At 45.5% G+C, this 17,040-nt stretch overlaps 1 protein-coding gene and 1 pseudogene across 1 annotated transcript in view; one reads left to right on the forward strand and one right to left on the reverse strand.

Annotated features, from left to right (window-relative positions):
* Window positions 1–17,040, reverse strand: part of LOC124552510 (peroxidase) — a 74,635-nt gene that overhangs the window by 27,218 nt on the left and 30,377 nt on the right. Inside the window, exons 4-6 of the mRNA XM_047126800.1 lie at window positions 13,665–13,863; window positions 9,693–9,890; window positions 4,430–4,577 (exon numbers count right to left, since the gene is read on the reverse strand). Of these exons, the coding sequence (XP_046982756.1) occupies window positions 4,430–4,577; window positions 9,693–9,890; window positions 13,665–13,863 (545 nt within the window). The remainder of the gene's footprint in view (window positions 1–4,429; window positions 4,578–9,692; window positions 9,891–13,664; window positions 13,864–17,040) is intronic.
* Window positions 2,006–2,123, forward strand: LOC124552893 (annotated as a pseudogene).

Below are 17,040 nucleotides of genomic sequence, written 5' to 3' on the forward strand. Positions count from 1 at the left end.
GAATTTTCTACTCTTCCCGACATGGTAACGCGAAGTATACCGCAAACACCTCTGAAGTCGGGGTATGATTTGTCGAGCCATATAGCGCTATCTATGCTTGCCATGCTATAGAGGGCTATGCAGGGCATCCATAAAGTACCAGTGTCGTTTCATAAACCATAACATGGAAATTATTAGTGACAGAAAATAGTGATTTGCTGTAAAACACTGAGCCGCTCTCAAAGTTTCTTCTTGGAACTACGTTGCTCAACAAAAGGTTGGAATACTGTCGTAAAATGTAGACTTCGATACTAGAGGTCTTATTGACGTACGCATTTCATGCATTGTCCAGTTAGCCGGCCGGTGTGGCCAAGCGGTTCTTGGCGCTTCAGGCCGGAACCGCGCGACCGCTGCTGTCGCAGGTTCGAACCCTGCCTCGGGCATGGATGTGTGTGATGTCCTTATGTTAGTTAGGTTTAAGTAGTTCTAAGTTCTAGGGGACTGATGATCTGATATGTTAAGTCCCATAGTGCTCAGAGCCATTTTTGAACCATTTTCAACCATTACTACTGGCATGATTTGTGGCCGTTTCCTATTCATGTAAAAACACCGCTGCCGCAGTGGCACGCCACGAGCGGTTCAGTATCGACAACAGCTTCATCCAGTTTGTGTTCAGCATTGCAGTAACACGACACGTAGAGGCATACAATACTTTGACAGAGTCAGGATAGTGCCTTTACTTTCAGCAAGATGTTGCTGGTCGGTCACTCAAAGTGGTGTGTCTAAGCTGTGAAGAAAGTGAAGAGAGATGGGAAATGTGAATGATAGACCTCGCAGTGGTCGTCCTCATACGACGACACCAATGCGAGATCGTTTCCTCCAGCTGTTGGCTCGCAGGCGCCCAACATCAGCTGCCAGAAATATTGGAAATGACTCCTCCCACGCAACAGGAATTCGTATCTCAGATCAAACAGCACGTAGCAGATTGCATTAGGGTGGTTGCAGCCTACCAATGAGAAGTTTTGCAGTGAACCAACATAACCGGCGCGATCTAGGACCTTCGCTCTTGCACATCAACATTGGACCATTGGAGAATGAAGCAGTGTCACGTTTTCTGACGAGACCAGGATTGGTTTGCGACCGGACACTACACGTGTTAGAGTTTGGAGAACGCCGATACGTCCAGCAAGTCCACCCGTTTCCCGGCGGAAGTATAATTTTCTGTGCGGGAGTAATTACGGGACGTTGGACCTCTCTAATTCCCATCTACGCCAATTTGACAGGTTCCAGATACCTCCAAGGGGTCCTACAAATTACTGTAAGGTCCTGCAGACCCGTGAAGTCGGTGACAATTTCATCCTAGTCGATGACAATGGAAGACCGCACTGTACTCTAACAATGTCTCAGTATCTTCAATGAGGCAACATCAACCGAATGCATTGGGCAGCACAGTCCCCAGATATCAATGCAATTGAGCATGCATGGAATCTGTTGAAGGTGGCCACTGCACAGCGTCCAAATCCACCTATCTTCCGGGCCTCACTGAAGCTGCCATTGAGGAATGGGACCCCACATCCCAAGATAAACTTGACGATCCCATCCAGAGCATGCCTCGCAGAGTGAGAGAAACCATTCGTGTGTGCGAAGGACACACACACTACTAAAGACTGATACTCATCGTCATGAGACAAAAATTTTCACTGTTTTTGTTTTACAGATGTACACTAAGGATCTTCTTTGTTTTCTACTGATTTTTTATAACTAACATAAATCATTGTTGTTTTTAGAATAAACTACTTTAATTTTGTTAATAACGTATTGTATAAACCTCAGTGGGTGTAGGAAGGCATTGTAGTAAACTCTATGATATTCCGAACTTTTTTTGAGGTGTATGTATTGCAGCTTCGACCTAGCTGCATCAAAATGTCGGCAGACTAGGAGAAGGTGCAGTGTCTCGTCCGGTATGCAGAAATCAAATATGTGACAACAGTACCGCGAAATTATCAACCCCCGTACTGGAGAAAAAGCCAACGGCATTTCCGCAGTGGTAACACCGGTTCCAGTCAGATCACCGAAGTTAAGCGCTGTCGGGCTGGGCTAGCACTTGGATGGGTGACCATCTGGTCTGCCGAGTGCTGTTGGCAAGCAGGGAGCACTCAGCCCTTGTGAGGCAAACTGAGGAGCTACTTGACTGAGAAGTAGCGGCTCCGGTCTCGGAAACTGACATACGGGCAGGAGAGCGGTGTTCTGACCACATGCCCCTCCATATCCACATCCAGTGACGCTTGTGGGCTGAGGATGACACGGCGGCCGGTCGATACCTTTGGGCCTTCATGGCCTGTCGGGAGGAGTTAGTACTGTAGAAAAGCGCTGGCAGAAACAAGCATAATGAGAGGGATCAGAAATATGAAAGAGACAGGCAGTCTCAGAGACCTTCCTCGAAGGCCAGCCGGGGTGGCCGAGCGGTTCTAGGCGCTACAGTCTGGAACCGCGCGACCACTACGGTCGCAGGTTGAAATCCTGCCTCGGGCATGGATGTGTGTGATGTCCTTAGGTTAGTTAGGTTTAAGTAGTTCTAAGTTCTAGGGGACTGATGACCTCAGAAGTTAAGTCCCATAGTGCTCAGAGCCATTTCAACCATTTTTGAACCTTCCTCGAGGTGGACGTCCACCTGTGTCTCAAGCACGTGTTGACAGTAGAGTACAGTGTACACGTCAGTGTAGCCCCCAGAAGTCAATTTATTGAGAGGTGGACTGTTAGCGATGGCCCAATCCCACGCCATTTGTGGAGTTACGTCAGGGATTGCAAGTACAGAACACCAGTAAATGACCCTTTGTGCGCCAGTCAACGAGGCAATGAGAAATGTTAATGCTGCTATGGTGCCTTAGTGCTCTGCGAGTGACGGGTGGGTTTCACCCTGAAATTCTGACACAACAGAAAGAAAAAAAAAAAAAAAACTTTCAGAACTGATAATCGTTTTGCAACGAACCACGATGCCGTATCTAAATACACTCGGATAATCGCAGAATGTGGTGCCACACAACGTGGCACTACACAAAACTAGCGCTAATAGCATAGGCACATAGGGAACACACACAACACAGATCTGTAAGTCCACAGTACTGGTGGTAAGATGTGAAAACCGTCCCGAAACACATGTGCTGCAAAATGCCATTGCTTCCTGAGCATGTACCCCGACATCAACATGGGGACACAGGCCGCACAACGGGTTGGCATTCTCTGGATCAGGTGGTCGAGCAGCTGCTGGGGTATAGCGTCCCATTCTTGCACGAGTGCCTGTCGGAGCTCCTCAAGTGTAGTAGGGGTTTGAAGACGTGCAGCGATACGTCGACCGAGAGCATCCCAAACATGCTCGATGGGGTTTAGGTCTGGAGAACAGGCAGGCCACTCCATTCGCCTGATATCTTCTGTTTCAAGGTACTCCTCCACGATGGCAGCTCGGTCGGGCCGTGCGTTATCATCCATCAGGCGGAAGGTGGGACCCACTGCACCCCTGAAAAGGCGGACGTACTGGTGCAAAATGACGTCCCGATACACCTGACGTGTTACAGTTCCTCTGTGGTTGGCTCTGAGCACTATGGGACTTAACATCTCAGGTCATCAGTCCCATACAGTTCCTCTGTCAAAGATATGCAAGGGTGTACGTGCACCAATCATAATCCCACCCCACACCATCAAACCATGACGTCCATACAGGTCCCATTCAAGGACATTAAGGGGTTGGTATCTGGTTCCTGGTTCACGCCAGATGGAAACCCGGTGAGAATCACTGTTCAAACTATACCTGGACTCGTCCGTGAACATAACCTGGGACCACTGTTCCAATGACCATGTACTGTGTTCTTGACACCAGGCTTTACGGGCTCCCCTGTGACCAGGGATCAGTGGAATGCACCTTGCAGATCTCCAGGCCAATAAACCATGTCCGTTCAGTAGTTTGTAGACTGTGTGTCTGGAGACAACTGTTCCAGTGGCTGTGGTAAGGTCCCGAGCAAGACTACCTGTAGTACTCCGTGGCCATCTATGGGCACTGATAATTAGATATCGGTCTTCTTGTGGTGTTGTACACTGTGGACGTCCTGTACTGTAGCGCCATTTTCAACGCACAGTCACCATTAGCACGTCTGAAAACGTCTGCACTCTTACTCGCTGCACCGTACTCTGACATGCACCAACACACCTCTGCATATGTGGACTGCTGCTAGCGCCACCGTGCGTCGACCGCAGGTCAGATGCAACGCATGGTCATACCCTGAGAAGATTTAAAGACGCAAACCGCCCACCAGAGCGTTGTTTCACCATGCATCAGCATTATCCTTAATTTATGAGCATGAGTGAAGTTTCCAAATTATGTTTTTTTTGAAATAATAGGGGGACTTCGTGGACACTGGGTGAAGTCAGGAGGATACGAATGTTGTGGAGTACTCACTGGAGGTAGCCCTGGATGTTGCTGTGGAAGTAGCGGAAGGCGGCCGTGGCGTGTTCGTTGATGACTCGGGGGTCGGCGGTGTGGTCGTAGTCCTGTGCGTAGCCCTCGCCGTAGGAAAGCACGTTGTGGGTCTTCACAGTCTCCCAGCCTGCAGGACAACGCAGCAGACATTAACACAGAAATTGTGTGAGGCCTCAATGAAAATCGGTAAGCAAAGAAATGGGCTTTTCTTTACTACCAGCAGTGGTGGATAGATATGGGGGGTAGGGGGGGTCGCGGCCACGCCCCCCCCCCCTTTCGCGACGCCCACTGAGATTGACTGTTCTGTTGATGACGTAATTAACCAATTTGCCAGGAAGAATAGACGCACACAGAATTCATCATTTAAGGAAGAGAACCATAATTGTAACTTTTTTATGTCATGAGACTAGCTTTACGCGGCGAACTTCGTTCCGCCTCCGAAAATCTTTATATGTTATAGTTGACCCGGCAAACGTTGTTTTTCCATACAAATTATCTCTAGTCAGTAAGAATACTGTATACGTGTAACACAATAGCCGTTGCTGGCGGGAGCTCGTGACACAAACAATAATAGTGGCCGAAAACTGTGTAGGTAGTGAGAAAGGCTTAGGGGGAAGTCCGGCAGTGCCGGCCACTATTAGTTCTAGCGTTTCTACGGTAGATCGCGCGGATTTAGCAATTGCTGCCGATACACGGCTCGCCCATGAGCATACAAACATGACGGCAGTTTCGTGTCGAAACGTGTTCGCACGCATTATGAATAAGGCCAAGCGCACACGCATCGATTTTTATCGTACGTAAAAATATTGTACGATTAAATTCTTTTAGAGGAACAAAGGAGAGCATAGGAACTTCTTTATTCTACTAATGGAATTTGATGGTACGATATGTTTCCGTGCAGTAAAAATCGATGCGTGGGCTAAATGTCGGTTTGGCGAATGACACGTGCTACCTAGTTAAACTTCTCGGTCTAGTTACGTCCATTCAAAGAGGGATATTCGATTCGTTGCTTTTGGTACGTTGTCTTTTTACCTATCTATCGAACAGTGAAATGTTATCACCGCTAGACACCTGGTAGAAATAGCTGATCAAGTGATAATTCATCAGTTATCGACCGGGGTTGAAAATTATTAAATTACTAAAATCGTTATTAAAAATAGGGGTTGGTGGTGGAAGGGTGAAAATTTATGGTTGTGTGTATTTTTTAATGCCACACCATAAAAAAATAAAAATAAAAAGTTCTGTCCAAAAAATAAGAAAATTTTTTTTGGGATGGACCACCCTTATCACTTAGGTGTATGAAAAATAGATTACGACCGATTGTCCGACCTACTGAATATACATGTAAAATTTCATCAGAATCGATTGAGCCGTTGATTAGTGATAATTGATCAGTTATCAACTGGGGTTGAAAATTATTAAATTACTAAAATCACTATCAAAAATAGGCGTTGGTGGTAGAAGGGTGAAAATTTAGGGTTGTGTGTATTTTGTAATGCCACATCAAAAATAAAAATAAAAATAAAAAGTTCTGTACAAAAAATAAGAAAAAAATTTTTGGGGTGGACCACCCTCATCACTTAGGGGTATGAAAAATAGATTACGATCGATTCTCAGACCTACCGCATATACGTGTAAAATTTCGACAGAATCGATCGAGCCGTTTCAGAGGAGTATGGCAACTAACACTGTGACACGAGAAGTTTTATATAAGGATGGCATTGTCTTGTATATGTGTATAATCAGTTTAAACAAAACTTTCTTAAACTTAAAAGGAAAATCTGGCGTCATTGTCAGCAGAATGGACAGCGAAGCCTGCTGATGGTTGGCTAGTTGGTTGATTTGGGGGAGGGGACCAAACAGCCAGGTCATCAGTCCCATCGGACTAGGAAAGGATTGGCAAGGAAGTCAGCCATGCCATTTCAAAAGAACCATCCTGGTATTCGCATGAAGCAGTTTAGAGAAATCACAGAAAACCTGAATCAGGATGGCTGGACATGAGTTGTAACCATCGTCTTCCCAAATGCGAGTCCAGTGTGTTAACCGCTGCGCCACATCGCTCAGTGGTGTCTGCTGATGAGTATAGCGGTTGTCGAGATACTGACGACATAAAGTGCGTCTTGGTGAGGTATTTACTTAGCATGATATGGGACTGGGATGCTGTTGTTCGAGGAAGATTCACTTTCAGCATTTTTTCTCTATACAGCGATGAAGAACAGAAAAGGTGAGAAACTGACCGGCTTTAAATGTGCATTTGGTCAGTTGTTATGTCAGAAGGTTTCCACAAAGGGTTCTTAGATATAAGGAAAAATCACAGCCGCTCCCAATGGCGGATGGCCTCGCAGTTGTTGATACATGTACCAGAATGAGGCTCAAGACTACAAGAATGTATCTTGGTGAGCTCAATGGTTAGTAGTATATAAACGTATAATAGTACCCGTGTAGGTGAGGAACAAAATCCAATATGATACATGCTGGTGATTGGAGCAGGTCAGAAAGTGTAAAAGTGTATCTCGATGATGTTTTTTATCAGCAGGTAATGAGAACGGGCTGAGCGACGAATGTGAGGACCTGTTATGTCTGTTCGAGAAGTGGTGAGCTGGAGATTTAGGTGGTTTGGGAGACTGATGTATGTAGAGATCAGCCTCGATGATGTGTTTTGTTAGTAAGGTACAAGACTGGACGGAGATGGGACGCCATGTCCTGTAAAAGATATGCATGAGTTCGTCAAGGGATAGATGATTAACGAAAGGATGGCTGAGATTGGCAAGCTTTTATATCTGTAGAGTATGCAACATGGCTTGTACAAGGTGAGACAGAAAGGGCGGATGTTTTTGGAATATTCACGGTCAGGTAGCAGGAACAGAACGACTGATGTTGTCACGCGTTGTTAGCTCCTGCCATTTTGTTTAGACGTGGTCATGGAGCCGTGGATTAGGTAACATAGTGTGTTTGCTTACAATAGTTTTGTGCATAATAATGAGTTTATCGTTGCAGTTCAGTGTGACTTTCGTCGCCATTTCGCAACGTTATAGACACTCGTAACACCATTTTACGTTTGGCTGAATCATTTCGTTCGCGATAAACACTGATGAACGGAAAACAGCCAGGGGCTCCACGCCCAGTACGCAGTGCAGAAAACGTTGAAAGAGTTCGGTAGCCATACTTCGCAGACCTGATCGATCTGTTAGGAGACATTCTGCTGAACTGCGCCTCAGTAATCGTTCAGTAAAGCGTATTTTGCCTACTGATCTAGGGTTTCATCCCTACTAGATGGCCATTGTGCATCAGTTGAACCCTAGAGATTATGTACAGCGGCTAAATTTTGCTTGAGAATGGAGGCCATACTCGAGCAAAATGAGAACATGATTTTGTTTATGATTGATGAAGCTTATTTTCGTTTGAATGTCATTGTAAATCAGCAGAACTGTCGTTATTGGGCCAGTGAAAACCGGAAACTAACGCGTGAGAGACCAATTCATAGCCCCAAGGTAACTGTTTGGTGTGCTGCAACCGGTACAGATATTATTGGTCCATACTTTTTCCAGGACGACAACGGGAACACTGTAACAGTAATCTCGGAACATTATAGACGGAGGACACTGCATTCTTCCTTCCTGAACTAAAAAGAAAACGTATTCCCATCTGGCGAATTTGGTTTCGGCAGGATGGGGCCTCAGCTCACACAGCAAGAATGACAATGGAAGCTATTTGGACTGTTTTTCGTGGTTCAGATTTGGTTGGTTTTCTCATTACCCAGACTACTTTTTGTGGGGTTATCTCAATTTACGTGTATACAAGCATAAACCACGTACACCTGTAGAACTGCAGGAAGCAATTCGTGTGGAAGTCATTCAAATTGACAGAGCGATATCGGAGAGAGAGGATGCCAACTTCCGCGAGCGGCTTGAGAAGCGCATGACTGATACATATAGTGTGATTCACGAAGATATGCAAGTATTGAAATGTGTTATTCTACAAGTAAAACTAATAAAAAAGTCTGTATAAACAAAGGTCCGCAAATGTTTCGTTGCGGAGTTATGGCTAATAAGAGATTTTGCCTGACATTTAGCAACTTCGCTAATATGAAGCCATCGCAAAACTGTACGGGGTTCAAGTAAAGCACGATTTCCATTTATTTTGTTGTTATTGATCAGATGAATGGAATAAAACAGGCCCCAGAATTGTATCTGCAGTAGTTTTCCAGAGCATTCAAAGATTATTATACAAGTAAATTTGCTTACTTTCCATGGAGAATGTAGAAACGTTTATGTCATTGTTGGCAACTGTTATTGAGTTGTTTCAGTCGTTTCCTAACCTTGAAACGAGTTAGTTTTCTGCATTATTCAGCGAAATAACATAATAACAACAGTGTATTTAAGTGAAACCACATAGTAAGTGTTGTAGTTTGTAGATTATTTATGAAATATGGATGCCTTTCAATTTTACGACGGAGGAATACGCCGATACGGTGTTTATTTATGCCAAATGTGATGGTAATGCTACGGCTGTAGTTGACGAATATCTCGTACGTTATCCAACTGGCAGGATTCCGAATGCATGAACCATTAGCGGAATATTTCGAATGTTATGGGAGACAGTTTCTCTACGTAGCGTTCATAATCAGTACAAGCGCTCGATACGTGAAGAAGATGATGAGGATATTATGGATGCTGTTGAAAAGAATCCGTGTTTCACGTCTGGGACATGTTTTATTAGATTCACCAGATCAATAACAACAAAATAAATGGAAATCTTGCTTTACTTTAATCTCGTACAGTATTACGATTGGCTTCATATTAGAGAAGTTGCTAAATTTCAGGCAAAATCTTTTACTAGCCGTAACTCCATAACTAAAAATTTGCAGTCCTATGTTTATATGAACTTTTTTTAGTTTTACTTGTAAAATAACATATTAAAATATTTGCATATCTTCGTGAATCAGCCTCTAAATATTAGAAAAAAAACATCTGTCCTTTATGCGTCACCGTGTACATTGAGAGGGCGACAGTAACCACTCCAATCAGAGGATCAGCTACTGGGTTGCCATGAGGATGGTATCGGACGAGAGACATCCTGATCAAGTTTTTAATCAGTATGATACATAACTGAGCTGATACACATCAAGGTCCTAACAAAGGATGTCCCTCCATTCACTGGAAAAGATAGGCCTATTGACAGATTACTGATCATTTTGTCAAGTGTTTTAGTCAGTAGGCTGGTGAAATGGAGCGGTACGCACCGAGGAAGATGGGCAGCCACTCCCAGTAGGAGATATGCTGGTGCTCGGCGATGAGGATGCGGCGAGCCTCCTGGTAGATCTTCTCGTCGTCCCAGTGAGGGTTGAGGTGGGCCAGCGTTGAGGCGATGCGGTTGTGCTCTCTCAACAGGATCACCTGTAGCACCGTCAGCTGCGTGTTCTGGTTCACACGCTGGTCACCTGCAGCAAACGAACCGACAGCTGATCAAGTGACTCTGATAATCTAGAGGGTAAACACCGCCAGACGTGAGCAAGGAAATACTTACATGATGTCCAAACTCTTTATAGTCAAAATTATGCAAACGGAATATGAATCGAAACTGAAAATTTAAGGAAAATGACCCAAAGGTGGGAAATAAATATTTGAGACAGTATGAAATCTTGAACTGACGCAGCAAACATAATCAGAATTAATCAAAGGTATTTCTACTTGGTTCCAAAATATTTAGTTTCAAAATCATACAAATGAAGGTCGAGCTCTCTGGATCTTTAGTTACTGCTAGGAAAGACGAGGCGGGGCCTCACCCCCATACTGGCAGCTGTGCCGCTTGTGAATAGTGTCATTGTGCTCCAGACGTAACCTCATAGAATGAGTGTTTCACACTGCTGCAGGAGTCAGTGCACTTTGGAATCTTCAGGACAGGTTAAAATTGCATGCTGGACCTGGGCACGAACTCAGAACCTCGTCTGTCGGGGACGAAGGTTACCGACTGAGCTATACACGCACGATCCTTGACCTGCACTCACGGATTGACTTCTGGCAATACCTATCGCTTAGTCCCTGAAGTCCACATAACCTTTAATGCATACTTTTCTGAACTAGCACTCCTGGAAGAGAAGAAATAAGACAGTAATTCTGTGACAATGCTTACACAGTGGCTAAGCTTTTTCTGCACATTATCTTTTTTCCCCAGAGGTGCTAGTCCGATGAGGTACGCAGGGGAGGTGCTGCGAAAGACGTGATGGCAGAACTGAAGCTGTGACTGCAGGTTGTAAGCCGAAACTCGGAAGCAGGAGCGTTGCACGTGAATGGTAAGGTCTCAGGTACGAGTCTCCATACAGCTCACAGTTGCCATCTGTCAGAAAGTTTCATAAAACATTGATTACTGTAATGGCTATTGTCAGCGTGCTTTCAAGGAATCGTTACCAACTAATCGTTAAGCTCGCCATGTGTCATTCTTGTGGTCGAGTGCAGAAGCGGCAGAAGTGGGACACAGATTAATCTGTGGCCTACTAGGACTTCTCATCGCTACTAGGAATCGTTCCTAACCAACAGCGAAGTTCTTCTGGTGTCAGTTTTGTGGCAGAGTGCGGAAGCAGCGTTAGGGGGATAAAGACTAAACTAATGGGTAATTCCTGTAGTTCGGCCACACTTAATGCTTCTTCCCCAGCCGTACGCTGAAGTCTTTGTGTGTCATTCCGTGGCAGAAAGCGTAAGTAGGAGTAGAGACTGACCTACAGGCATAACACACGTGCATTGCGTAATGCTTATTGCCTGTTTATGTTTAAGGAATCCTTCTCAACGACTCGTTGAAGTCACCATGGTGTTAGTCTTATGGTAAGCGCAGAAGTAGCAGGAGTGAGATGAACGTAACACGCATACCTCGTGGCAAATGGCAATAATCTCAGTGCACACAAAGAGTCGTTCAACAGCATTCATTGGAGTCTCCCTGTGTCGTTCTTATCGCAGCTGGCACTAAAATTCCTCCCGAACAGGCCATGAAGGCCCAACGGTACCGACCGACCGCCGTGTCATCCTCTCAGCCCATAGCCGTCACTGGATGCGGATATGGAGGGGCATGTGGTCAGCACACCGCTCTCCCGGCCGTATGTTAGTTTCCGAGACCGTTATGGCAGCTGGAGGGTGACCGAGATTGGCCTACAGACATAACACTTTCTGGGTAATGGCTAAAGTCTGCATTCGAGTCATGATTCTTCCGCAAAAGCTGCAGAAGTCCCCTGTGTGTGGTAAAGTGCAGAAGTAGCAAGGAGGAGCGTATGTATAACAGACATGCAGTGTGCATAATGCTTATAGTGTCGTGTGTTTTAAGGAATCCTTCCCAACCGCTCGTTGAAGTCACCGCAGTGCCAGTCTCGTGGCAAGTGCGGATGCAGCAGCAGGGGAGCGGAGACCAACGGCGTAGCAGCAATCGCTGTTCCTGCTAGGAATCTTTCGCAACCAATCTTTAAACTGTCTGTGTCTCAGTCTTGTGCTCCCATAGTGTAAAGAAGAAGAAGGGGGACAAAGACTCTACAGGTGTAACACTTGCACTTTGTAGATAATGACTGCAGTCTTTCCGCGTTTAATTAATCTTCCCAAACCATACGAAGTATCCGTGTGTCAATCTTCAGTCAGAGTGCAGAAGTAGTACAAGGGGGATACAGACTGACCTACAGAAATGCACTACTGGCCATTAAAACTGCTACACCAAGAAGAAATGCAGATGATAAACGGGTATTCATTGGACAAATATATTATACTAGAACTGACATGTGATTACATTTTCACGCAATTTGGGTGCATAGATCCTGAGAAATCAGTACCCAGAACAACCACCTCTGACCGTAATAACGGCCTTGATACGCCTGGGCATTGAGTCAAACAGAGCTTGGATGGCGTGTACAGGTACAGCTGCCCATACAGCTTCAACAAAATACCACAGTTCACCAAATGTAGTGACTGCCGTGTAGTGACGAGCCAGTTGCTCGGCCACCATTGACCAGACGTTTTTAATTGGTCAGAGATCTGGAGGATGTGGTGGCCAGGCCAGCAGTCGAAGATATTGTGTATCCAGAAAGGCCCATATAGGACCTGCAACATGCGGTCGTGCATTATCCCGCAGAAATGTAGGGTTTCGCATGGATCGAATGACGGGTAGAGCCACGGGTCTTAACACATCTGAAATGTAACGTCCACTGTTCAAAGTGCCGTCAATGCGAACAAGAGGTGACCGAGACGTGTAACCAATGGGACCCCATACCAACACGCCGGGTGATACGCCAGTATGGCGATGACGAATACACGCTTCCAATGTGCGTTCACCGCGATGTCGCCAAACACGGATGCGACCATCATGATGCTGTAAACAGAACCTGGATTCATCCGAAAAAATGACGTGTTGCCATTCGTGCACCCAGGTTCGTCGTTGAGTACACCATCGCTGGCGCTCCTGTCTGTGATGCAGCGTCAAGGGTAACTGCAGCCATGGAGCTGATAGTCCATGCTGCTGTAAACGTCGTCGTCGAACTGTTCGTGCAGATGGTTGTTGTCTTGGAAACGTCCCCATCTGTTGACTCAGAGATCGAGACGTGGCTGCACGATCCGTTACAGCCATGCAGATTAGATGCCTGTCATCTCGACTGCTAGTGGTACGTGGCCGTTGCGATCCAGCACGGCGTTCCGTATTACCGTCCTGAACCCACCGATTCTATATTCTGCTAACAGTAATTGGATGTCAACCAAAGCGAGCAGCAGTGTCGCGGTACAATAAAGCACAATCGCGATGGGCTACAATCCGACCTTTATCAAAGTCGTAAACGTGATGGTACGCATTTCTCCTCCTTACACGAGGCATCAAAACAACGTTTCACCAGGCAACGCCGGTCAACTGCTGTTTGTGTATGAGAAATCGGTTGGAAACTTTCCTCATGTCAGCACGTTGTAGGTGTCGCCACCGGCGCCAACCTTGTGTGAATGCTCTGAAATACTAATCATTTGCATATCACAGCATCTTCTTCCTGTCGGTTAGATTTTGCGTCTGTAGCGCGTCATCTTCGTGGCGTAGCAATTTTAATGGCCAGTAGTGTAACACATGTGCGTAGTCCTTATAGCCTGCGTTTGTTTAAGGATTCCTTTCCAACCAGTCGTTGAAGTCGCCGTGGTGACAGTCCAGTGGCAAATGCAGAAGCAGTAGTAGGGGGACCGGAGGCAGTCGTAGGCGGACAGAGACTGACCTGCGGCGTAGCAGGACTCGCCGTCGCTGGCTGTATCGCAGGCGGCGCTCTTGTTGTTGGAGGCGGGCGGGAAGTGGCGGCCGTGGTTGGAGGTGTCCGTCCTCAGGAGGCCCTTCTGGAAGAGTCGCAGGTTCGCCGCCGTCTGATCGTCCGACCCGTACACCAGCGAGGCATCCAGGTACGACGTCACCGCACTCAGCTGCAACCACACGGACAGCACCAAAAACATAATACTTTACCATGCCTAATACGATGCACTTGCATGAAAATCAAGAGCTCAGACGGAAACCCAGATTTAAGCAAAGAAGGGAAAGCAGAAAGGTTGAAGGAGTATATAGAGGGTCTATATAAGGGCGATGTACTTGAGGACAATATTATGGAAATGGAAGAGGATGTAGATGAAGATGAAATGGGAGATACGATACTGCGTGAAGAGTTTGACTGAGCATTTAAAGACCTGAGACGAAACAAGGACGCCGGAGTAGACAACATTCCAATAGAATTACTGACGGCCTTAGGAGAGCCAGTCCTGACAAAACTATACCATCTGGTGAGCAAGATGTATGAGACAGGCCAAATACCCTCAGACTTCAAGAAGAATATAATAATTCCAATCCCAAAGAAAGCAGGTGTTGACAGATGTGAAAATTCCCGAACTATCAGTTTAATAAGTCACAGCTGCAAAATACTAACGCGAATTATTTACAGACGAATGGAAAAACTCGTAGAAGCCGACTTCGGGGAAGATCATTTTGGATTCCGCAGAAATGTTGGAACGCGTGAGGCAATACTGACCCTACGACTTATCTTAGAAGAAAGATTTTAAAAAGGCAAACCTACGTTTATAGCATTTGTAGACTTAGAGAAAGCTTTTGACAATACTCTTTCAAATTCTAAAGGTGGCAGGGGTAAAATACAGGGAGCGAAAGGCTATTTATAATTTGTACAGAAAGCAGATGGCAGTTATAAGATTCGAGGGACATGAAAGGGAAGCAGTGGTTGGGAAGGGAGTGAGACAGGGTTGTAGCCTCTCCCAGATGCTATTCAATCTGTATATTGAGCAAGCAGTAAAGGAAACGAAAGAAAAGTTCGGAGTAGGTATTAAAATCCATGGAGAAGAAATAAAAACTTTGAGGTTCGCCGATGACATTATAATTCTGTCAGAGACAGCAAAGGACTTGGAAGAGCAGTTGAACGGAATGGATAGTGTCTTTAAAGGAGGATATAAGATGAACATCAACAAAAGCAAAACGAGGATAATGGAAAGTAGTCGAATGAAGTCGGGTGATGCTGAGGGAATTAGATTAGGAAATGAGACACTTAAAGTAGTAAAGGAGTTTTGCTATTTGGGGAGCAAAAAACTGATGATGGTCGGAGTAGAGAGGATATAAAATGTAGACTGTCAATGGCAAGGAATGCGTTTCTGAAGAAGAGAAATTTGTTAACATGGAGTGTATATTTAAGTCTCAGGAAGTCGTTTCTGAAAGTGTTTGTATGGAGTGTTGCCATGTATGGAAGTGAAACGTGGACGTTAGATAGTTCAGACAAGAAGAGAATAGAAGATTTCGAAATGTGGTGCTACAGAAGAATGCTGAAGATTAGATGGGTAGATCACATAACTAATGACGAGGTATTGAATAGAATTGGGGAGAAGAGGAGCTTGTGGCACAACTTGACTAGAAGAAGGGACCGGTTAGTAGGACATGTTCTGAGGCATCAATGGTTCACAAATTTAGCATTGGAGGGCAGCGTGGAGGGTAAAAATCGTAGAGGGAGACCAAGAGATGAGTACACTAAGGAGATTCAGAAGGATGTAGGCTCCAGTAGGTACTGGGAGAAGAAGAAGCTTGCACAGGATAGAGTAGCATGGAGAGCTGCATCAAAGCAGTCTCAGGACTGAAGACCACAACAACAACAATACGATGCAGCAAACCCACTGGCATTCAAAACTTCCAGTCGCCTCAGAATGGATAAGTTCAGGTCGTGTATGACTTTCAAGGGAATATTATACCGTTCTTCCTGAATAATAGTGGCAGGTGCAAGTACGCTAATGGTGTTGGATAGCTATTAGGCAACCTTCTAAACAGTGGGAAACAAGACTCGTCCGAGCCTATCCCGTTGCTCCATAGTCCGTGTTTTGTGGCTTCGGCACCGCGCTTTCCTGTAACGGGCACTTGCCTCACTGACTAGTGGTTTTGGAATTCCAGCTGCTCCTGCAATTCCATACTTATAGAGCTCCTTTCGTGTTGTTTCGGTGCTGACAGTGTTCACAAGTGCGACACTATGTTCTGCAGTGACTCTCGCAGCTGTTGCCCTCTTATTTTCTGACTCAGTTTTCAGTCGGCGCCCGTCACGGTGACTCAGCACACACTTTAGTCCGCGTTGTGACACCGTCTTCAACTTGTGTCCTTCACCTCTTGATCAAATTTCTACTCCTCATAGGCCAAGCCAAGTAAGTGAATTTAAATATCTCGGAAGCACAATAACTGAAGACTTGAGATGTCACCAGGAGGTGAAAGCTCGAATAGCTATAGCGAAGGAGGCATTCATTGTCTGGAGTGTGACACTATATGGGGCAGAAACATGGACACTGAGACGAGAGGATGAAAAAAGGTTAGAAGCATTTGAGATGTGGATGTGGAGGAGAATGGAGAGAATAAGCTGGATGGAAAGAGTGAGTAATGAAAGAGTATTGGAAAGGGTTGGTGAGAGAAGATGTCCGCTGAAGGTTGTAATAGAAAGGAAAAAGAACTGGTTGGGACATTCATTGAGAAGGGAGTGCTTGCTAGTAGATGGTTTGTGGGAGAAGACTGAGAGGAAGAAGGGGATACAAGGTGTTAGACGACATAAAGGGAAGAGGAAATTATGCAGACCTGAAGAGGATGGCAGAAGACCGGACAGCCGGGAGAACTACCATGTGAAAACGTGCCTTTAGGCAGAACACTGATGATGATGATGATGATGATGATGATCATAGACCTCTTCAAACACATCCATATATCTCAATATTCACGAACTCGACACCAACAGCCCCATATTTGTTCTTCCAGTCCTAGTACACTGCTCTACATGTAGGGACTTATCCCATTAACCATACAGAAACCCACACCCATTCCATGGCGCCTTCCCATCGAACCCAACTGACTTCCTCTCCCAGACAATTAAACCTACACCAACGTTAATGTGACACACCAGTCTGCCCCACATTAAGGCTCTCTTTCTCCATTTATTCTACTCCATTCCTCATCGTGTCCTACATAAAATCCCAATTCTACAATCCATATCGGCATTCCACCAATCAAGCCTTTCCAGCCTATCTCGAAATTACAATCCATATATAGCCCTTTGTTCAGACCCATACCGTAGTTAGGAGAGG

The sequence above is a fragment of the Schistocerca americana genome, chromosome 10 (assembly GCF_021461395.2).
Source record: "Schistocerca americana isolate TAMUIC-IGC-003095 chromosome 10, iqSchAmer2.1, whole genome shotgun sequence".
NCBI lineage: Eukaryota > Metazoa > Arthropoda > Insecta > Orthoptera > Acrididae > Schistocerca > Schistocerca americana.